Here is a 24,230-nt window from a genome sequence, read left to right as displayed (position 1 = left end):
ATGCCTCAAATATGGACTAAGCAGAGAGACGGTAGGCCAAGCTATACAATTTTACAAACATTCCATGTGTACGTGTGAAATTTGTATGTATTCAATTTTGACGAGGAATTACAGAGAGCTTTTGTATTTCGTGACAAAGCCAAAGACAAAATTCAAGGGGCCTGATGCTGGGAGGCGGCAGACAAGACAGACTTGAAATATCTTTTCGACCACTTCTATTGCCTGAATGAAACACACAGCAAGGTAATGCAGCAATGTAACTCTACAGCCATGTAGAGTAATAAGTCAAGAGAAACTGGTCAAGGGAGGAAAGAGATATAAAAGGGATGAAATTGACCCTCAGGCCGGTATATGCAGTCCAGCCCATTGCTCAAATCTGATGAAACAAAGTGGTTCCTCCTGCTTTCCATTTCCGAGATGTCCTAAACCATGGCTTCTTGGAGCCAATTGGGAGAGTTACTTACATTATCTGTGTTAAGACAGAGTCTCGTCATTATCTAATGAGGATGATGGTGCATTCAGTGACAGAGGTACAATGCAAGGAAAACATGGCTGGGTAAGCAAGATGCAGGAGAGTGCTCCAGAAAAGACAGCTTCATCCATTGACAGGGTTTTGCTCTGAAACAAATTGCTGGTTCCCTGCAACAGACAAATGGAGAAAGAAAAGGTGGCCTAAACGCACAGTGAAGGGCTTTTTGACTCCAAGCAAAGATAAAATTTTGCAGTTGGCTGCAACTTGGATGGATCTGGAGGGCATCCTGCTAACTGAAGCTGGTCAGAAATTAAGAGAGAAACTTCAAACGATCCTGTTCATAGGTGAAGTAGAAGAAAACCAAGGAAGGGATCTGATGAAAAGTTTAAAATGACCTTTAAAATACTGTACTTATTTTTTAAATATAAAGGGGAAAGGAATATCTGTCTTTTCCCCATTCCCATCAGCATACCACATGCATACGAAGTATTGTTAATACTCCTATAAGAATTGTTTAATTAAAGCTGAAACACCATTTCAGTGCACCTATTCTGGGAGCATAGGGTTGTTGTCAAAGTAACCTTGATTAGATAAGCTAACAAGAAAAGAAGCAAGCTCATTTTCACATTAACAACTGTAAATATTGACATACATGGATATTGGTTCAAAATATTTCTCATAGGTAGGCTTTTATTTGGGTATTTTCAATTTCCTTTATCATTTTGCTTAATTTTGATTACAGAACTGAAATTTAGGAGGGTAATAAAGATTATACATAGATAGTATGATATCAGTATGTACATTATGTACATATATTTATATATCATGTACTTACAGTGCATATTTATGGATTTTAAATGCTCATACTGTATAGACTTTACAATTCTTCCTTTTCCTATCATTTTGTATTATATTACATAAAAGTTGGCTTTATATCTGCTCAGTCTCAGTACTGGAGAGACAGTATTGGGCTCAAGACACTTGCTTTGCATGCAGCTGTCCCTGGTTCAAACCCTGGCACCATATGAGCTCCTTCAAGCACTCCCAGGAGTGACCCCTGTGTTTAGAGTCAGAACCAAGCCCTAAACACACCCAGGTGTGGCCCCCAAATAAAATTAACAGAAAAGAAAAAAATAACTGTATATTTGCTTACTTTAAAAACATTGGACCTATGTATATTTTTTTTTTTTTTTTTTTTTTTTAGAAAGAGGAAAATTTTATTAATAAGATTATAAATGAAAGAGTAGTTATACCAATGAATTACAGAAGATCTCTCCCCATAGTGTTCAGATGGGTCTACTAGTGAATTCTTCCAAACCCTCAAACAGAACTTATTACCTATCCTTTTCAAGCTTTCCTTACTGGAAAGAAGCAGGAATCTTTAAGAACATTTTCTATGAGACCAATATTGTTCTATTTACCAAAAAGACATCAATAAAAATGAATATATAGATCAACTTCCTTCATAAATAGACAGATTATTAACAAAATCTTAGCTACCCAAATTCAATAAGACCTTAAAAAAATGAGGTTCTGGAGAGAATGCAGTGGGTAAGACATTTGCCTTGCATACAGCCAACTGGGTTCCATCCCCAGCACCCCATATGGTTTTCTGTGCCCACCAGAAGTGATTCTTGAGCGCACCGTTGGGTATAGCCCCCCAAAAATACAAATTACATACTAGAATCAAGTGGAATTGGTAAAAATTCATGTGATCATACCAATAAATGGAAAGTATGATGCAACAATATTTGTGATAAAAACTTCCAACAAAATTGGGTAGAAGGAACTTGCTTCATAATTCATAAGTTTTTCAACCCAGTTTTATAAAGTTGTTTAATAATTCATCTTGTGATTCTTTTTAGATTTTTAAAATCAAGGATATTCCCGGTTTTATTACTTCACTAAAGCATACCTATTTTGCTGTATCTATAAATTTGTGTAATTGCACTATAATCTCACAGCTTAAAGGTCTTAATATTTGGTAAGATGTGTTAAGTAAGGTATCTGTCCTTTACCTTTGTGAGTTTTTATATACTGATTTGATTCTTTTAGTATGATTTTCATGCTATGCGTTTTTTTTATTTGTTTTTTAATAAGTTTAAGTTTACTTGGTAATTTATTTCCTATAAATATTTTACATTGAACTATGGCACTTACAGTTTTATCAATATATAAAAATCTATAGTTATACCTGCTTTCACCCACTTTAGATTGTTTCTTGTTACTTTCAAGATAAATCCATTAAAAATTACTTTAAAATCTTTCAGATTTTTGAATTATTGGTTATATGGTTAATTGATGATGTTAAAATAGTATAACTTTTTTTGTACCCCCCTGGATTTTATACTATTACTTTTCTACTTCTTGAAATGAATAGAAGTATTATTAACTTTAGGGTTTCTTTTTAATTTTAATATGCCTCTTTCATTAAGTTTTCTTATGATTCAGTTATTTTTTGATTTTATTTAATTATTAAATCCATGAGTTAAAATTAATATAAAAAATAAACACATAGAAATATTAACATGCAAATTTATAGTCATTTATGTACATAAATATAAGTATTAAGATATGTTTTATAGTCATGATTTTTATAATTTTTTATTCAGTACAGTATTTAGAGAACGTAGTAATTAAAGCTATTAAAATAAGTTAAAATTAGGTTTATTTTCTTTTTTTTTTTTTTTTTTTTTTTTTTTATTATAGTTTATTTTTAATTAGTGAGTCAACGTGAGGGTACAGTTACAGATTTATACATTTTTGTGCTCATGTTTCTCCCTTACAAAGTTTGATAACCCATCCCTTCACCAGTGCCCATTCTCCACCACCAGTAAACCCAACATCCCACCCCCCCTTCCCAGTCCCGTCTCCCCCCACCCCACACTGCCACTATGGCAGGGTATTCCCTTTTGTTCTTTCTCTCTGATTACGTGTTGTGGTTTGCAATAAAGGTGTTGAGTGGCCATTGCGTTCAGTCTCTAGTCTATATTTGGCCCGCATCATCTTTCCCCCACATGACCAACAACCACATTTTACTTGCTGTTCCCTTCTCTGAGTTGCCCAGGATGAGAGAACAGCCTCCAAGCCATGGTGACAACCTCCTGGTACTTATTTCTACTATTCTTGGGTGTTCGTCTTATAGTCTATTATTCTATATTCCACAGATGAGTGCAATCTTTCTATGTCTGTCTCTCTCTTTCTGACTCATTTCACTTAGCATGATACTTTCCATGTAGAACCACTTATATGCAAACGTCATGACCTCATTTTTTCTAACAGCTGCATAGTATTCCATTGTATATATGTACCAGAGTTTCTTCAACCAATCATCTGTTCTAGGGCACTCGGGTTTTTTCCAGATTCTGGCTATTGTAAACAGTGCTGCGATGAACATATAAGTGCAGATGTCACTTCGACTATACTTTTTTTTTTTTTTTTTTTTTTTTTTTTTTTTTATTATAGTTTATTTTTAATTAGTGAGTCAACGTGAGGGTACAGTTACAGATTTATACATTTTTGTGCTCATGTTTCTCCCTTACAAAGTTTGATAACCCATCCCTTCACCAGTGCCCATTCTCCACCACCAGTAAACCCAACATCCCACCCCCCCTTCCCAGTCCCGTCTCCCCCCACCCCACACTGCCACTATGGCAGGGTATTCCCTTTTGTTCTTTCTCTCTGATTAGGTGTTGTGGTTTGCAATAAAGGTGTTGAGTGGCCATTGCGTTCAGTCTCTAGTCTATATTTGGCCCGCATCATCTTTCCCCCACATGACCAACAACCACATTTTACTTGCTGTTCCCTTCTCTGAGTTGCCCAGGATGAGAGAACAGCCTCCAAGCCATGGTGACAACCTCCTGGTACTTATTTCTACTATTCTTGGGTGTTCGTCTTATAGTCTATTATTCTATATTCCACAGATGAGTGCAATCTTTCTATGTCTGTCTCTCTCTTTCTGACTCATTTCACTTAGCATGATACTTTCCATGTAGAACCACTTATATGCAAACGTCATGACCTCATTTTTTCTAACAGCTGCATAGTATTCCATTGTATATATGTACCAGAGTTTCTTCAACCAATCATCTGTTCTAGGGCACTCGGGTTTTTTCCAGATTCTGGCTATTGTAAACAGTGCTGCGATGAACATATAAGTGCAGATGTCACTTCGACTATACTTTTTGGCTTTTCTGGGATATATTCCCAGCAGCGGTATTGCTGGGTCAAATGGGAGCTCAACCTCAAGTTTTTTGAGAATTGTCCATACTGTTTTCCAAAAGGGCTGAACTAGCCGGCATTCCCACCAGCAGTGTAGAAGGGTCCCTTTCTCCCCACATCCTCTCCAACAGCGGTTGCTTTTGTTCTTTTGGATGTGTGCTAGCCTCTGTGGTGTGAGGTGGTATCTCAAAGTTGTTTTGATCTGCATCTCTCTGATGATTAGTGATGTAGAGCACTTTTTCATGTGTCTTTTGGCCATTCGTATCTCTTCCTTGGTAAAGTTTCTGTTCATTTCTTCGCCCCATTTTTCGATGGGGTTGGATGTTTTCTTCTTGTAGAGTTCAACCAGTGCTTTATATACCCTTGATATCAACCCCTTATCTGATGTGTATTGTGTAAATATCCTTTCCCATTCTGTAGATAGTCTTTGTATTCTGGTCGCTGTTTCTTTTGCTGTGCAGAAGCTTTTTAGTTTAATGTAGTCCCATTTGTTGATCTCTGTTTTTACTAGATTGCTTAGTTCCGTGTCATCTTTGAAGATACCTTTATCTTCAATATCCTGGAGGGTTTTGCCTACCTTGTCTTCAATGTACCTTATGGTTTGTGGTCTGATGTTGAGGTCTTTAATCCATTTTGATCTGACTTTTGTGCATGGTGACAGATCGAGTTCTAAGCCCATTTTTTTGCATGTGGTTGTCCAGTTGTGCCAGCACCATTTGTTAAAGAGACTTTCCTTGCTCCACTTCACATCTCTTGCACCTTTATCAAAGATTAGATGATCATACCTTTGAGGTTGTGTGTGGGGATATTCCACCCTGTTCCATTGGTCTGCAGTTCTGCTTTTGTTCCAGTACCATGCTGTTTTAATTGTTACCGCTTTGTAGTAGAGTTTAAGGTTGGGAAGGGTGATGCCTCCCATCATCTTTTTCCCAAGAATTGTTTTAGCTATCCGTGGGCGTTTATTGTTCCATATAAATTTCAGGATTGCTTGCTCCGCTTCTTTGAAGAATGCCATGGGTATCCCCATAGGGATCGCGTTAAATCTGTATAATGCTTTGGGGAGTATTGCCATTTTGACAATGTTGATTCTCCCTATCCATGAGCAGGGGATATTTTTCCATTTCCTCATGTCCTCTTTTATTTCATGAAGTAGCGTTTTATAGTTTTCTTTGTAGAGGTCCTTTACTTCTTTAGTTAAGCTGATTCCAAGGTATTTGATTTTCTTGGGCACAATTGTGAATGGGATTGCTTTTTTCATGTCCCTTTCCTCTGTCTCATTGTTTGCAAGACCTATGTATATATTTTGAAGGCCTCCAAAGCAATATTTTTGGGCACTGGGGGCCATTCCTAGTGATACTCAAAACAACCATGCAAGGCAGTTTAATGTTTGTGCCCAAGTATGCAGTGTATACATTCTCAGCCCTGTGATACTGGGGATCACCCAAATGACCCTAGTGGTGGTAGGTGACCTACAGAGTCACACCCCATGATGCTCAGGGGACTATGTAGAGCGAGGTTACAACTTACACTGATGCATGCAGTGATTGTGACCCTGAATTCTAAGTTCTCCCTCTAGCTTCTGGGCCTGTCTCTGGAAACCATATAAGTATCAAGCCAAGGAGCCACATGGTAAGAAACATAATCGGCAATGTAGAGTGAGGAGACTAGTGGAAAGGTTGCGTGGCTGAGATGAAAAGCAACAGAAATGGGATGAACTAATAGAAAATCCCAGCTAGGTAGAGTTGTAAATTGTAAATATTGTTCTGGTGTGAGTTCACAAAGTGTGAGGGTGTGCGATGTATATGTTCAGTGGCTGAGAGCTGCCTCTCTGTCCCCCCCAGTCCTCCCCAGCAGAGGAACAAAGAGACTGGGGACTCAGGCCTGATGGTAAAAATGACCCATTTAATGCAGAGCTGCTAACATTCTTATAGAACATCTGAAAAGATTTGGGCTATAGGGCTGCACATTGCTGTGGTCGATCATTTATAGAGGTAAAACATTTCGGCATTGACTCAAGGAGACATTCTGTCTCCCAGGGACACCTATATTACTTTTCTCTTTCCCTTAAGTTGTACATTTTAAATAATTAAGTTTATTTCTTATTAATATTTGCAGCTATTTGGGTAAACACAGTAAGATATATAGATTCCGAAACTTACTTCTCTGGGCTCTGAGAGCAAGCAAGGCTTTTACCATAAATCCTAGACTAAGTCCTCAGGCCAGTTCAACCTCATTCTTCCCCATGGAGATCCTTTCTCTTAAGTCATAACAGCTTGCATCAAGACCATGCTTTTATTCTTTCTGCACTGTTCCATTTTGATGCCAGGGTAGTAGCTTCTCTATTTATCCTAGGTCCATCTCAGTCCCATGGCAGGACCTCTATTTTGGTGTTTTAGGAAAAGCAGCAACTGAAGCCTGAATCAAGTAGTTATGATGAATGCCCAGGAGTAGGACTGGAGTGATAGCACAGCGGGGAGGGCGTTTGCCTTGCATGCGGCCAACCCAGGTTTGATTCCTCTGCCCCTCTCAGAGAGCTATGGAGAGTATCCTGCCCACAAGGCAGAGCCTGGCAAGCTCCCCGTGGCATATTCGATATGCCAAAAACAGTAACAACAAGTTTTACAATGGAGACGTTACTGGTGCCTGCTCGAGCAAATCGATAAACAATGGGAAGACAGTGCTACAGTGACAGTGCAGTGCTACCCAGGAGTAGATACATTTGAGAATAAATCAGTCCCCAAATACTAGGGGCATAGCATTAATAGTCTTTCTGTGTTTAAGCAAAAAAAACATTGCTCTATAGTAAAGTATGAAAAGGCCATAGGGAAAATAGAAAAAAAATTCACTACAAATACAGAACCCAGAGTTACCAGAAAGCTTTGGCTTATAAGTAATCAATATTGACTTGGGGAACTGTGACAATGAGAGGTAAAACACAAAGGAAAAGTTAAAAATAAACTCAGGGGATTAAGGATGTTCACAACGGTAAGCTTCTCTGTGGGGGAGGAAGAGGGACAATTCACTGATGAAGCCTAAAGCACTTAGGGTTAATATACAAAGTTGTGGAAAAAATTTGAGAGATATTATCCTGCAGGAGGAGGGACCTAGGAATTTCCAAAGAAATGGGTAGTTTCCAAGGTGTTAGTTTATTATAATGTTTTGAAATCTGTCGGCTGGCTATTAGGTAGTTGTGATGGGCAAAGACAAAGTTGCTTAACATAACTGGAGACAAAGCTGATAGATTAGATTTAATTAGCCAGCTCATGGCTACTTTAACCTCTCTGGTTACAAAGTTACGTGGGGGAGGTGGGGACTGCATGAATATGAAGCAGTTCCCAATTAATCAAACTTGCTCACCCATAATACATCACCAGGTTAATGGGATGCTCTTTTCTTCAATTGAATGCTTAGGTAGAAATAACTGAATAGGTAGAGGAACTGAATCTTTTACTTAGAGGTTGGAACAAGATTTAGTTTCAGAAGAAAAACATTCATTTCAGCAATATTGAGGAAACTTGCAGGCATGGCAACAGGTGAAAAATTACAGATGCTGAATGATATCACTAACCATGCAGTGTAAACAGAACACCTGTCTCAAGAAACAGAGTAACTGGCGGATGTCAGAGGGCAGGGAAGGTTGGCTTCAGGGCTGTTAGGGTATACAATTTCAGCTAGAGGAGGAATAAATGGGAGGAACAGATCATTCAATGTGCTGATTAGAGATGGTAATATTGAATTATATACTTGGAAATTGTTAAGAATACACATAAAATGTTCGCACCACAACAAAAGAAATGGCAATTATGTGATGTGTTAACTAAGACTATGGTGGCAGTTATTTTGCAATCTATACATGACACCGCATTCTATGCTAATATGTTATAAGTTGATGATACCTCCAAATCAGAGAAAAGGAAAAATTACCAGATGAAACATTTAACACTGAGCCAATAAAAAATGTTTACCTTTTTTGAGCACATCATTTTACCTTCCCTTGTGCTTGCACAATTGTCTTGTGATAACTTCAGCAGTAATGCTGGTTTTGCATGGGCTCATAGACAAGTTCAACAATGCTGTAGTAATTCTTGAATGTCCAGCTTGCTCAAAGTAAAATATCTGTCATCATCCATAGGAGAGTCATCAGTCAGTCACTTCTGATTTCTGATGAACCTAAGACATCTTTTTCCCCACCCCACAGTATAACCACTTGATGCTGGTGGCTAGAAAAATATTAATTCACATCCCTTAACACTTCTAAGGCTTAGAAAAATGAGTTGACTATATAATCTTAATAATTATGAAATTGTATAAATGGAAGAGATTTCTTAAATGAAAAAGTGATAGAATCAAATTCTATTTGAGTTTACATAGCATAGAAATTAGTTTTCATGCCAATATCAATATTACCATCACATTTTAAAAAAGAGAAAACATCAAAGTCATGATTTTGTATACCATTCTACGGAGGACAGAGTAGAGGCAAGACTTGCTGATTTAAAGCTCTCTGGTGTCTGGAGAGTCTTGTAAACTCCCAGGTACAATATTTATTCTTCTTGCCGATCATGATTTGCTCTATAATTTATAATCACATTTGAACTGCCGGTTCTAAATCAAAGGGATTTTGAGGTGGTAATACAATCCTGTTGAGAAGTACTAAATCTCCCCCTTAAGTATCCTTGAACTTTCCAATACTCCTCTGGGAAGACTCATAAGATATAGCACTACAGTATGAAAGCTGATATGAAAGTATAATGATATTTTTGGCTAATTGGATCATTAAAATATGGGTTTCGATAAAATTTGAACTATTCCTTGAATAGGTTCAAATGTGGTAACTAGATCTGAATGTCTTCCCACCCTGTAGCCTGCAGAATCCACAGGACCAACTCACCTAGCCAGGCAATCAACATAGATAGGCTGGTTCCTTATGGTTGACTAGTCACGTTGAATCATAAAGATGTAAACAACATAAACATCCAGTAATTATACCACTTAGTAAAAACTTCATCATAGTTTTTTTTTTAAAAAAGAAAAAGATCTGTAGTATTGTTGAAATGAAATCTAATTAAAGTTTTGTCTTGGAGATCAAGGTGGTAGGTTTGGATGATAGATGGGTGTGGAATGTCAGGAAGTGAAAGAATTGGAGGACGGACACATCTTGCCTGTGTTCTCTATGAACTGGCACCAAGCACCTTTGTTAGGCCTCCATGGTGTACCTTATTTCTAGTCAGGTCATGCTGTCCGGTCAGAATTGAGGCTTCTATGTAATTTGTGAAAGAAGAAGGAAAGGAGTCAAACATCTACAAACCTCTTCTTATTCTTTTCAACATCGATTTCCTTTTGAAACTTGGGAAACCCATGTTCAGGGCTGAAAAGCAAAGGTGCTGACAAGTCTATCTAAATGGAAAATAATTGGATGCTTGTATGTCAAAGCACTGAGGCACAGAAAGCCATGTATCTGAACATCAATGGAAAGGCAACTGGGTCAGAAGGTAACCCGTATCTTCTGGATCTTCTAAAGACTCGTTTTGGAATTCATGGTGTTCTCTTATAACCCAATGAAGTCAAAGCCTCTTATTATAGTATGTTAATGGTGCTCGACCATTCAGCGAAGACCTCTGGAATGGAAAGGAATCATCTTTAAAGACTTGAGAGAATGTAAGAGTCTAAAATAAACCTTGGCAAAACCCTACGCTATAAAAGAAAATGCTTGAAAATATTCCTCACCCAAGTCTCTGAGCACGTAAAACTTTTCTAAGCTAACAAGAAGGTAAAGCGAATGATCGGGCAAGCACAAACCCTTTGCTTTGATGTGGTAATTAGATTACAAATCTGTGCACGTAATTCTCACAGCAGAAGCAAGAAGTGGCAAATTTTTACTCAAGGCGTATTCCCCATTGAAATAAGAGACGCTTTCATTTCTTGACAGAGCATATAGTTACTTTAAAACTAATATTCTATGTATTTTGGACTAAAATGGATGTTCTGACTTAACATATTTCTCTAAGGGAAGAAAGAAGGAGATGGGAGGTAGGAGAGAGTTCAGTGGTAGTGGGTAGAGGAATATATAGGTGATTTGATATAGGCATGGAATAGAAACAGATATTTATAAGAGGTGCAGAAAAATAGAAAGAAATTCCTCTAGAAATGAATATATTTCATACCAGATCCATTTTTATTCCAGTGTTTTGATGCCACCAAAATTTTGCATGAAACATTACAAATTCTGGACACCCACAAACGATGTTTCTAAGTTCCACTTTGATAATGACCAATTGCCAATGAAGTTTGGGAGTCAGGAATCTGTCATCCACTGGAAATAGAACCTGGGTTGGATTCCATGAACTGGTGAATTTGAGAGAATGTGAAGAGTCTGAAATAAACCTGGGCAAAGCCCTACACTAACAAAGAATACTTGGAAATATTCTTCACTCAAGTCTCTGGACACGTGAAACTTTTCTAAGCTAACCAGAGAAGGTAAAGGGAATGAACTTGGTGGCTCTAGATAACTCTGACCTTGATTACACTCCCATTTTATTCCCATAATTCATTTTAAAGCATCAATAAATTGATAGTTATATATTTTTTGTGACTTTATTCCTTGCCATTCTTCTTCCCCCCACCCCACCAACTTAACTCAACTGCAAGTGACTCAAAATTTCAAATTACAAGTTATTGTAATTTGGACTGGAGCAATAGCACAGTGGGTAGGGCATTTGTCTTGCACATGGCTGACCTGGGTTCGATTCCTCCATCCCACTCGGAGAGCCTGACAAGCTACCGAGATAATTCCACTTGCACAGCAGAGCCTGGAAAGCTATCCGTGGTGTGTTCGATATGCCCAAAACAGTAACAAGAAGTCTCACAATGGAGACGTTACTGGTGCCCGCTGGAGCAAATCAGTGAACAATGGGATGACAGTGCTGCAGTGCTACAAGTTATTTAAAAAGTATCCTATATATTTTGGACTAAAATAGATGTTCTGACTTAAGAAATCACTAAGGGAAGAAGGAAAGAGATGGAAGGTAGGAGAGTCCAGTTATGTCTCGTAGAGGCATTTCGGCCCTTTGGAGTAGGCATGAGATAGTAATGTATATTAAGAAGAGGGACAGACAGAAAAAGAAGAAATTACCCTAGAAATGAATATATCTTATAGTGGGTCCATTTTTATTCCAGTGTTTTTATACCACTAAAATTTTGCATGGAACATTACAAATTCTGGGCACCTACAAAAGATGTTTCCAAATTCCACTTTGGTAATGACCGACTTCTAATGAAGTTTGGGAGTCAGGAATCTTCCGTCCAATGGAAATAGAACCTGGGTTGGAGTCCATGAACTATGTCAAATCTGACCTAAGTGACATTCCCATTTTATTATCATAACCCATTTTCAAGCACCGGTAAATAGATCACTGCATACTTCTTATGACTTTATTCCTTGCCATTTGTCTTTTTGCTCCCAAACTTAATTCAACTGCAAGTATTTTAAAAAATTTCAAATTGCAGTTGGCTTAAATAGACAGGACTCAATTTCCTTTTCTGAAGTGTCAGTACTGTGATGGCCAACAGGGGAAGAGTGGCATTGGGTGATGGTATGGCTTTAATTCAAAGATAGTTTTATTTGGGGGCATTATGGCAATGCCCCAAAGTAGAGAGAGAATATGGGAGAAATTGTCTGCCATAGAGGCAGGGAGAGGATTGGGATGGGGGGATACTGGGGACATTGGTGGTGGAAAATGTGCACTGGTGGAGGAAGAGTGCTCGATCACTGTGTGACTGAAACTCAAACATGAAAGCTTTGTAACTGTATCTCACGGTGATTCAATAAATTTTTTTAAAGGATAGTTTAATTTTTATTTATTTATTTTTAAGACAAGGAAAACATTCAATGTCAAAAGCAAACAGGTAATCACTATCCTTTTAGACTCCAGATTGGGCACTTCTATTTCAATCTTCCTGTTCAAGACTTTCATTACGACGGCTGCTACCACGGTGGATGTCAGGTCCACTTGAGCTGGTCTACATTGTTGGTTCAACATTCTCTTTGGGTTTGCTTTGAGGTTTTTCTCACAGGTTAATGTCTGAATAGAAAAACAGATTGACTTCTCTGGTGGCATGAATCAATTCTCATCTATTGAGCGGTGACAGATCTTTATGTGTTCCTTTTCCTAGCTAGGAAAAAGAAAGTTGATTTCTTAAGTTTAAAAATCTATATAGACAAATGGGAAGTAGGTATGAAGGAAAATACTGTCTGCTAGCACTCTCCAAAGCATATAAAATATTTCATGCAAGCACAACAAATGGTAATTTCAAACAGAAATACAGTTACAACTATCTAAAACCAATTACTCTGGGGCCAAATGGACAGGAAGAGGGTAAAGCTCTTTTTTTTCTTTTTAGGTCACTTCTAGCAATATGCAGGAGTTACTCCTTGCTCTGTAGCATGGTAGCACTGTCGTCCTGTTGTTCATTGATTTACTCGAGGGGGCACCAGTAACATCTCCATTGTGAGACTTGTTACTGTTTTTGGCGTATTGAATATGCCCCGGTTAGCTTGCCAGGCTCTGCTGTGCGGGCAGGATACTCTTGGTAGCTTGCTGGGCCTTGAGAGGGGCAGAAGAATTGAACGTGGGTTGGCCACGTGCAAGGCAAACGCCCTACCCGCTGTGCTATTGTCGCTTCTAGAAAGGCACTAATCCCATTAGATCAGGGGCATATACTTCTGCCCTGATCACCTTCCAAAGGGTTCCTCTCTAAGCGCCATCCATGGAACATTACAGCTTCAACATTTGCTCTGCACTCAGGAATTACTCCTGGAGGTTCAGGGGACCATATGGATGGAGGGGATGGAAACAGAGTTGGCTGCATGCAAGCAAGGCAAATGCCCTACACACTGTACTATCACTGCAGCCCAAGAAGTTAAGACTGACACAATTCAATTGCAGGCACTGCATAGTTTACCCTGAGCATTTCCAGGAGTGATTCCTGAGCACAGAGCTAGGAATAAACCCTAGCACTCAGGAGTCTGCCCCCTCCCACTCCCCACAATTACTCCTTGAGTTGGTGGGAAAATTTGAGTGAATGAGTTGATTTCCATTTTATAGAAATGAGGCCAAATAGAATTATATTTTATTAGTAATTGAATCAGGAGGTGGTTTTGTTTATGACTGCATTAGCTTTGTCCAAGGAGAATGAATGATGTTGCCTTGTTATTGTCTATTTGGGGCCATAGCTGGTGGTACTCAAGGTTTATTCCTGGCTTTGTGCTCAGGAACCATTCAGGGTACCCGGGGTTTGACCTGGGTTAGCTGTGTGTAAGACTATCACTCCACCTGCTGTGCTATCTCTGTGGTCCCTAAGTGAGACTGATTTCTAAAAAGCCACATCTTTTCACATTTTTTCTCCAAATGAAAAATAAAAAGCAAAACTTAAAAGAGTAAGATTTCTTGAACCTAAGAGGATTCATTAACAGATGTAAACTATTGCTAACTCAGTTTTCTTTCTGCCTATGGAAGACTGTGGACTGGTTAATCAATTTAACCAACTATCAGTGAACATGTAGGGAAGAAAAAATGAAATTGGGAGGAGTATATTCTACACAGGAGCACAAGACTTCAAGTTTGAAAGGAAATGCTGGTTGGCAATGAAACTCCACAGCTGTAGGCAATGAATGGGTGGAACAGATTCACAGTTAGCTGGACGGTCAGACATTTCACCTTTGCTGGCCCTTGACAACACCTGATTAGGACTTGAGAAGACCCAGGACTGAGGAGAGAAGTTCTAGGCTGGATTTCCCCCTCCAAAGCCTGTCATTGGAGACTCCAGGAAATAATGATCTCCATGAAATTCTTTCTAGCTTGGCGATTTGATGGTGATGTTTGGTGTAGGGAAGAAGAGTCTTGTCCAAGGTGACACGAAGCGTGGGACACGTTTGCAAGGAATATTTCAAAATCCTTGCCTTGTCGCCATGCACCATTCCTTTGAACAGGCACCATTTCCCACCGCTGTCACTGAAATAATAACAGAAGGTTCAAGTGATTTGCAAACTGTCAGAAAAATGACCTCAGACAGTCCCATTATTTCCAGTGACGGAAGAGATGCCCTAAGGCTAAAGCCCACTGCAGAATTTTAAATAAAGCAGGATAAATTCAAACTGACAAACTTCTAAAAACTTCACTCTCGTTCCTGTTCTACTAGAAAAGCTGCATTACCTGCAGAGGGAGGTGCAAGAACAGGCAAGCTCTAAGACACACACACACACACACACACACACACACACACACATGCATGCACGCACACACACAAATATAACAGGCACTTTCAATTTTGAGTTTTGAGTTCATTTTCAATTTTGAGTTTGCAATCTGATAGACTCTCCTCTCTCACCTCTGGGTATACACCAGATATTCTGCAACACACAACTTGGAATGATTTTGCTATGCGAGGTGCTGAGAGGGGAATAACTTGATCACCCTTGATCCCAGATTATAGGAAAGAGAAGGACAGAGAAAGAAGGAAATTGAGGTGGGTAGCTAGAAGAAGAGGCAGGAAGTAATAAGGGGTGGGAGTTATGGGCCTTGAGTGGAGATGTGTAGATGATATAGAGAGTTGGTTAACCCACATATTTTGTGATGCATATATATATAAATAATTCATGTATAATATAATTTATATATCTGTAGATCCATACATTCTCATCCATACATCAAGAGTCAACAACACTGGAAACAGGAGATTCAAACAACTACACCCAAACTTAAAAATATGCCCTTTGGGGCTGGAGTGATAGCACAGCGGGTAGGGCGTTTGCCTTGCACGTGGCTGACCCGGGTTCGATTCCTAGCATCCCATATGGTCCTCTGAGCACTGCCAGGAGTAATTCCTGAGTGCATGAGCCAGGAGTAACCCCTGTACATCACCGGTGTGACTCAAAAAAAAAAAAAAGGGAAAAAATGTGCCTGTCAAGGTGGCAGACTTGGGGGACGGGAGGGAACCTGGGGACACTGGTGGAGGGAAGTTGATACTGGTGATGGGATTGGTGCTGGAACATAATATGCCTAAAACTCAGCTATGAATTTTAATCAATCCTGGTGTCTTGATTAAAAAAATTAAAATAATTGAAGAAAAAGAAAAAATTGGAAAAAATTCTTACATCTTACTAGAATTGCATCTCTTTAGGGGGAGGAATAAAGTCTGTCTCATTTGACATTAATTTTCACAGATGCCTAAATGTCAGTTGTGGCCCACAACAGGCTCTTGAGATTAATATCAGAGGGATTTCAGTATCAGAGATCAGAATTCAGAGGGAAAGCTGGCCCTGCAGGTTCGTCCTACCCAATCCTGCAGATTCTCAAACAATGGCTGGGGTCCCTCTCTCTTCAGGACCAAAGCACCTGATCCGTCCTGGAGTGGGGGTGCGGGTGGTGTCTCTGGGTGTCAGAGACAGGCAGACAAAGGAGAAGACCAGCTGTCAGGGAGAGGAATTGAACATTCCTTACCGGAGCCTCCTACATTCATCTCCCTGCATGCTGTTTCACATCTGTCCTACTGGCAAATCCTCTCTCCGTGCTCCGCGTAGCTTGCTGCTCTTGTGGGTAGTTCTGCTGCTCTGCTTTTAGGAGTTGGGGGTAGCTCATGGCTTCCTGGGTGGCCCCATAATTGCATGCTCTCTCTCTACCTCCCTCCCTTCCTCTCTTTCCCTGCTCTCTTGGGTAAGGGCAGCTGCCACCTCCTCTGTCCTCACTGGGCTCTGTGGGGTCCTGGCAGTGGCAGGACCCCTTAGCGAATGCACGCCCATCAGGTCTGTCCTCCCAGTAATGCAGTCTTGGGAACTCTCTACTCCAGAGATACACAGCAAAGCAGACTTTGTGCCAAAGCCTCGGCATGTACACAAGTACTCAAGGTCTCTGTCTTTTGTGAGGCTCATTCCCGCAGACCACATATTTTTGCCTCAGCCAAGGTTTTGCCTACACCAAAGACTCATTTCTGTTCCCAAACATACTATGGGTCACGGGGCCCCTTCAGGCTTAAGTGCTTTGTGTAGGAAAGAGCCTTATTGTTCAATCTTAGAGTGTCTTTTTTTTTTTAATTACCTTTTGGGGTCACACCCTGGTGATGCTTAGGAGTTCCTCCTGGTTCTACAGGAATTGCTCCTGGTGGTTCTCAGGGGACCCTATGGGATGTTGGGGATCGAACCCAGGTTGGCTGCATGCAAGGCAGAACCCTCCCTGCTTTTCTATTGCTCTGGCCCTAAGCATCTCTCTTAAGCTCCCAGAGATCTAGTTTTCCAATGCTGCTGCTCAATTATGACATAATCACGACCCTCCACAAAATTTCTGCCTTCCTATTGGGTCCCTGCCCTGAGCCAGGAAGCAAAGTCAAAAATACGGCCATTGGGAAGAGTTCATTATTTTATTCTTCTTCTAAGTATTTGTCTATTAAAAAGCCATTTTAAATTGTTATTTCAGATTGCCTATGCGCACCCAGAGGTAAGAATGGAGAGAATATTACCTCTTTATAGTATTTAGAATTTTTTAATGATAGCATCATTATTACTTATACTAAAGGATTCAGCACCAGGAGCCACTGCTGTGTCTGATGCACCTTTATTCCAGCCACTGCTGCATGTCAGGGTTGGACTGACATGACAAAGGGGAGTGAACCAAGGGCCAGGAGAGCCACTATCACCTGCCCTGTCTCCTGAGCAGGCATACATGTGGCTCCATGACAGGAGTTCCACACGCAGTTATATAAGATTTTGCTGAATAACCTCTGGCTGGAAGTCAGGCCTGGCCAGAAGCTAGCTCCAAAGGACCAGTAGCGCAACTGTGGCCATGTACTCTATAGCATTTCATTGTATTTATTTGATTTTGGGACCATATCCAGTGATGTGTAGGGGTTATTCCTGGCTCTGTACACATATATTACTCCTCATAGGCTTGAGGGACCCTTTGGGTTACCAGGGATTGAACCTGGGTCAGCAGTGTGCAAGGCATGCCATACTCTCACGTTGACCCAGTCCCGCCAGTCCCTAGCATTTTAAATCTGGTTTCAAACCCACTATTTCTCTCTCTGCAGTAATAAATGCTCCCCTCTGTGCTATTGATCTTTGAAAGAAATGCAAATATGCCCAAGATGGGTCATTTTGTTATCAATTCCCCAAAGGCCAGCTCCCTAATCATTAACTAATTGTCTCCTTGCTCTATTGACAATGTGGCTACCTTCTTGCTAATTTTTGCTGACACAGGAAGGTCCCTAAGAACTGAAGTAACCTTTGTACACTCAAGAGCCAGAGGTGAAGTGTTCATCAATGGGGCGGGCCTCCATGTCTAGGAAAACCTCATCAATGGACCAGATTTGTCTAATGAGGCAACTTTAACTGACAATGAACAGGGGATGTAGACATGCTTTTACTAAGATTTGGATTTTGCTGAAATGGGCCAGAATTTTGGCAAACAGGAACCGCTAGTGGAGTGCAGGGTGGAGCAAATACAGTGCCTTAGGCAAAGGCAGGAAACAAAGACAATTCTTAACGCAAAATGGAAATGCACAGTGAAGGAGCCATGAATATTTCACATCTGTAATTTGTGAGGTGGAGCACAGGACTAATGATAATGGATATTTATTTATTTTCCAAATATTGGCTGGCCAGAGAGATTGCTTGAGTTAAGCCGTTTGTCTTGCATGTAGAAGACCAAGGTTTGGTCCCTGGCACTGCATGTGTTTTCCCAAGCACTGCCAGGAGTGACTCTTGAGCACAGAACTAGGAGTAAGTCCTGACTTTTTGCTTATCTCACCCTTCCCCAAACTAAAATAATAAATAAATAAAACAAAACTAGCTGGGACATGATAGAGCTATAGAAGTGACTGGCAAGAGCAAGTACTATACTTGAACGTGACAAAGAATCAGGATTAAGAAAAACAATGTGACCCATAGTTAGAGTTGGTCAACAGTGTAGTTCATTCAATGAATCCGTATGTATTTATCAATGTTGCCCATGTATACTTGGGAATCAGTTACTGGGAAAGGTAAAAGGAGAATACGGTGGGAGAAAAGGATCACTTGTATCACTTGTCATCCCATTGATCTTCGATTTGCTCGAGCGGGTGCCAGTAACGTCTCCATTCATCCGTTTCATGTGCTAGTGTAGCCCAACGGTATTTGCTCGCTCCAGGAACACAAAGAGCCTCAAACTATTCATTCAGGTTTGTGACGAAGAAGTCTGACCATCTCGTAGGTGGGCTGCCACTCGGTCTTTTGATGTCCTGTAGAACCCAATCAGTAACAGCTCTAGTCCAGAGGTTGTCTCTAAATTGCATTATGTGTCTGGCCCATCTGATTTTTGACGCCTTGGCAAATGAGACAGTGTCCCTGATTCTTGATCATTGATGGAGGTTGGAACTCCAGATTCCTTCTCTCACTTGAGTGAAACGTGATACTCCAAGCATAGATCTTTCAATCCTCTTTGGGATACCCAAATAGCGTTCTCATCCTGTTTGCATAGGGCTCAGGTCTCTGAGGCATATGTTAGTGAAGGAAGAACGGTGGAATCAAAAAGATGTGCCCATAGCCAGAGGTTCTTCGAGGATCAATGGGATGACAAGTGATACATTTTATAATATAAATGTATTACTGTATCACTGTCACTGTCATCCTGTTGCTCATTGATTTTCTCCAGTAGGCACCAGTAATGTTTCCATTTTGAAACTTGTTATTACTGTTTTTGGCATATTGAATACCCCATGGTTTCCGGGATGGAGGAATTGAATCCGGGTCGACTGTGTGCAAGGCAAACGCCCTACCTGCTGTGTTATAGAAAATTATACTGAAGGTCTGAGTGACACTAACAATCAAAGTTACTGACACAGCCAAACAGGTAGCATATCAATATTTTGACTGAAAAAAATTGAGGAAAAAGATTTAACTGTTATGCAGAGTTTGGTCATGAGTTAACTGAGTGATGGAGAAACTTTCCTTAATAGAATCACTTTCTTCTTGGAATCTATTACTTTTCCCCCTCTGATTATAAATTATTTACTATTTATCTCCTTTGAAACTATTTTAGATAATTAAATTATTACTGAATTTATGTGACAAATAACTTTATAACAAATGCCTCCTCTTATAGCCTACTTCTCCCTCTTACAGAACCTGGCAAAGTACCGTGAGCATCCTGCCCACACGGCAAAGCCTGGCAAGCTCTATGTGGTGTATTCGATATGTCAAAGACAGTAAGAATGATGGGTCTCATTCCCCTTACCGTTAAAGAGCCTCCAATGCGGCACCATTGGGAAGAATGAGTAAAGAGAGGCTGCTAAAATCTCAGGGCTCAGACGAATGGAAGCGTTACTGGTACCCGCTCAAGCAAATCGTTGATCAATGGGATGATAGTGATAGTGAAAATGAAATACATCATCATAAAATTAGACCATGCTACATTTCTCAACAAACTAGAAATTGAGCTTCCATATGACCAAGTAATACCACTTCTGGGAATATATCTGGGGGGGTGGGTGCAAAAAAGCACAGTGGAAATAACATCTGCAGTTTTATGTTTATTGCAGCACTGTTCATAATAGCCAGAATCTGGACCCCTGAGTGCCTGAGAACAGAAAACTGGTTAAAGAAACTATGGTACATCTACACAATGGAATACTATGCAGCTATTAGAAAAGATGAAGTCATGAAATTTGTTTATAAGTGGATGGACATGGAGATTATCCTCCTAAGTGAAACAAGGCAGAAAGAGATGTGCAGACATAGAGTGACTGCACTCATTTGTGGAGCGTAAAACAACATAATATGAGACTGACACCCAGAGACAGTGGGCACAAAGACTGCTACACAGTTTGGAAGCCTGCCTTCTGAGCTGAGGGAGAAGGCAGCTGGGATCGAGAAGGGACACTAAGTCAATGATGGTTGGAGAGATTGCTCAGGATGGGAGATATGTGCTGAAAGTAGGTAAAGAAACAAACATGATGGCCTCCCAGTATCTGTACTGAAACCATAATGCCCCAAACTAGAGAGACAGAGTAAGAAGAAAGGTGCCTGCCATAGAGACAGAGAGTGGGGTATGGTGGGGGTTGTGGGAGGGATAAACAAACAAACATAGAAAATTAGACCATGTTAATTGCATTTGAGGACCAACTGAAAAGGTTGGATTTATGAGGTGGATTTAATTTTTCCTCATTTAATACCAATACCCTTTTCTAAATTTGTGCTCTCACATTCTAGTTCTGCAGCATTTGTTAAAGTCTCAGTGGCAAGGGCAAACAAGAGCTTGGTTAGTGGCTTATCGCTGGGGTAGTTTCTCCTTTCTAATCAATCTCCAGCCCTCAATTTAAGCAGAGAGTCTAGGCTCACATCCTATATTGGTCATATAGGTGAGTTAGGCTTGACCTAGGGCATCCACTTGATTCATCAGTGACTTCAGGGTAAGGAAAATGTTCCCAACCTAGACTCTGTTTCTTAGCAATTCACTTGGATCTGTACGAACTTCTAAGAGCTTGCTGGGTTCCATTGTTTGTCTTTGAATCATGGCAAAAACAGGTATGCATCATTAAAACAGAGAAAATCAGTAAGAATGAATCTATCAAATAATAAAGGGTCCCCAAATTTAAGGTCAATGAAATGACTCCAAGAGGATGATAGACCAACAGTGACTTTGTTGGGATTGTCATAAAGGAATAGGGACCCAATTAAAGCCACATGGTGGATGGTTTTAAATGGAAATTGACTCTGTCTTAGCAACATCTGTCAGCGTAGACTCTTCATTAGGATATGACAGTTTGAAAAAGGGGTATGTTGCTTATTATTAATTTACTGTTTAGAGCCCAAATCATTTTTTAGTGCTCATACACAGAACCTGTAGACATGAGATATTTTCCTCTTCTCTGTTATTTCTCATTTGGGTCCCAAAGATAATTTACTTCTCCTCTGACAATTCATTATCTAATAGGCTGGTAACTCTCAGTCACCGCCATGATAATTTAGTTCTAAAATGTTTACAATGCCATTATCTCAACCAAATCATTGACAAGCAACTTCCTGTGTCGTCTCTTTGTTGCTCTGCTGAGATGACAACTATTTGGTACTATCCTGAGTTACCATGGAAATAATTTATTATTGTTGTCAAAGATGGACAGTCCACATACATTTTAAATAGGGTAATACAGAAACTTTTCATATAAAAAAACACTAGTTCTGTCATTGTCTCTGAGAACTCAGCTCTGAGAAGTAATCCATGACTTGCAGTTCAATTACAGGCACCATAAGCATGAAATTTTCATAAATATTTTCAAGAGTATTTTAAAACACAATCTGTCTTTTACAGATTACCTGACTTTCTATTCTCTAAATAATCTAATACTGCAAATAAATTCCCCAAACAGTAAATATAAGTACATGCATATTTCCTATAAAATGTATAAATATGTGGATAATTAGACCACAATTACACACACATACTCACTTCATTGACATGTTATTTCTCTTAGAATAATGTGTGATTAGTAAAATATCCTTGGAATATTTCTCTTAGAATAATGTGTGATTAGTAAAATATCCTTGGAAAGAATGTGACTAGCAATGTTTCAAATGAACCAAAAAGTACTTATAATTGTGTATATTCCCCTCAAGAGTGTGTGCATACCTATCTGTGAGCTCATACCTTTAAGGTGCATTTGTATCTTGAATTTCCTTTGCATGTGACCTTTTGGGAGGCCTGTAAAACTAACTCATTACTAATGATGTCACCATAATTGTTTCTTATATGTGGAATACCACACTAGAGGCTCTAATGTGGCACTGTTGGGAAGGATGAGTAAAGAGAGGCGGCTAAAATCTCAGGGCTAGGATGAATGGAGACATTACTGGGCCTGCTCGAGCAAATTGATGATCAATGGGATGATAGTGATAGTGATGTGGAATACCAAGTGTGGCAAATTTAAAGCCCACGGGCAAAGATTAATTTCTTGGCTCTGGAATTTTCATGAGGAAACAGAGGGAACAAATTGTGGCCCAGGACTTATCAAGAGAATGCTGTGGTCACTAAGAAAGCCATGCAGGGCCTGATCTCAAGAGGAAAAAAGGGGATTTTCTTAGATTTTGATACAGAACTATTCCAATTCCTTCACCACTTTGTGACTATTAAATATAGATTTAGTTTTTGAAACATAACTCTTTGAGCATATATTAGAACACCTATTCAATTGGTTTGTCAAGCTCTGCTTTTATTTTATTGTGTGTTGGTTTTGCGACCACACCCAAACATGCTAGGGACTTGCTCTTGGATCTGTGATCAGGGATTATTCCTAGTGAGGCTTGAGGGAATTTACATGGTGCTGGGGATCGAACCATGTTGGCTGCGTGCAAAACAAAAGCCTTCACCACTCTACTAGCTCTCTGGCCCCCAGACTATTCTGTTTTCTGTTTTTAAATGAGATTCGACATTCCACATCCCACAGCTCCCTCCCTGTCAACTTATCCACCAGCTCTGCTTTAGATTCACAACTAAATCTTGGAAGAGATGCAAAGCAAACCACACAAACTCATGGGTACACTGGTCTCCTGGCTGAAAACTCTGGGGTACCCTCGGGCAGAAGGTGGGTTGTATCCACGGCTGCCGAAGCCCCAGCAGCTGCACCTACCCCTCCCATCTGCCACCACCCCAATGGTCTAACTCCACTGTTTCAGAACTAATCTCTGCAGAGACATCAAGAAGTGACATTTTCAGGGAAAACGGTTTTCTGATAACTCTGGAGTCTTATTGAAGTGGGGGTGGGCAGCCTCCCGCATCACTTGAATCCCTGGCATCCACGCCGACATCCCACAGGCATAGCCATGTAAACTCATCCATTGGCAGAGCTTGACAGATCCTGGAGTACCTGGAGCATACATGCAGTACAACACCTCCCGGTTCCACAGTACTGACATCCCAGTAGGAGCACACCAAGTTAGATGGAGAGTTGTAGCCACTTAAGCCAGCAAACAAAACAGTAACACAGAAGGCTCAGCTAGCAACAAATGGCTTGGTGAATCCTCAGATAAGGACTTACTCACCCCATGGTGAGATAGAACAATACTCCCAAATTTTCTTCTGCTGAAGTAATTTTGATAATTCTATTAGCCATTTAGTTGTAACAAGCAATATAAAATAAATTTTCATGCCTGCTAAGGGGACAGACTAAGGGGGTGGGTGGGAAACTGGGGACAGTTGTGGAGGGGATGTCACTCTGGTAATGGGTTTGGTGTTGGGACGTTGAGTACCCTTAACAATGGTATTAGGAAACCTTTGTAAACCACAATGTTCAAATGAAGTGAAAGTAAATAAATGTGAGGTTCCATAGCCTAAGGATTCCTTGACTCAGGTAAACTGAGATGCTTGTCAATTGATGGCACAGTTTGCAGTTGCACTCTCTAGCATCTGTTTTGTCTCTGTGTAGGTACGGCCACAGCATGGCCACAGTATCTGTATTTCATCATACTTGTATTTTGTTTTTTATTTCTGTATCATCTTTTGGGATGAGGGTTGTTCTC

General features: G+C 40.0%; 1 protein-coding gene across 1 annotated transcript in view; it reads right to left on the bottom strand.

Annotated features, from left to right (window-relative positions):
• Positions 1–474: 474 nt before the first annotated feature.
• LOC101548256 (spermine synthase-like) overlaps positions 475–24,230 on the bottom strand; it is a 151,003-nt gene continuing 127,247 nt past the window's right edge. Inside the window, 1 exon segment of the mRNA XM_012934786.2 lies at positions 475–639. Within this exon segment, the coding sequence (XP_012790240.2) occupies positions 475–639 (165 nt within the window).

Source organism: Sorex araneus, chromosome 6 (assembly GCF_027595985.1).
Source record: "Sorex araneus isolate mSorAra2 chromosome 6, mSorAra2.pri, whole genome shotgun sequence".
Taxonomy (NCBI): Eukaryota; Metazoa; Chordata; class Mammalia; order Eulipotyphla; family Soricidae; genus Sorex; species Sorex araneus.
The sequence above is the reverse complement of the archived record's forward strand: the minus strand, read 5'-3'. Positions and strand labels throughout refer to the sequence as shown.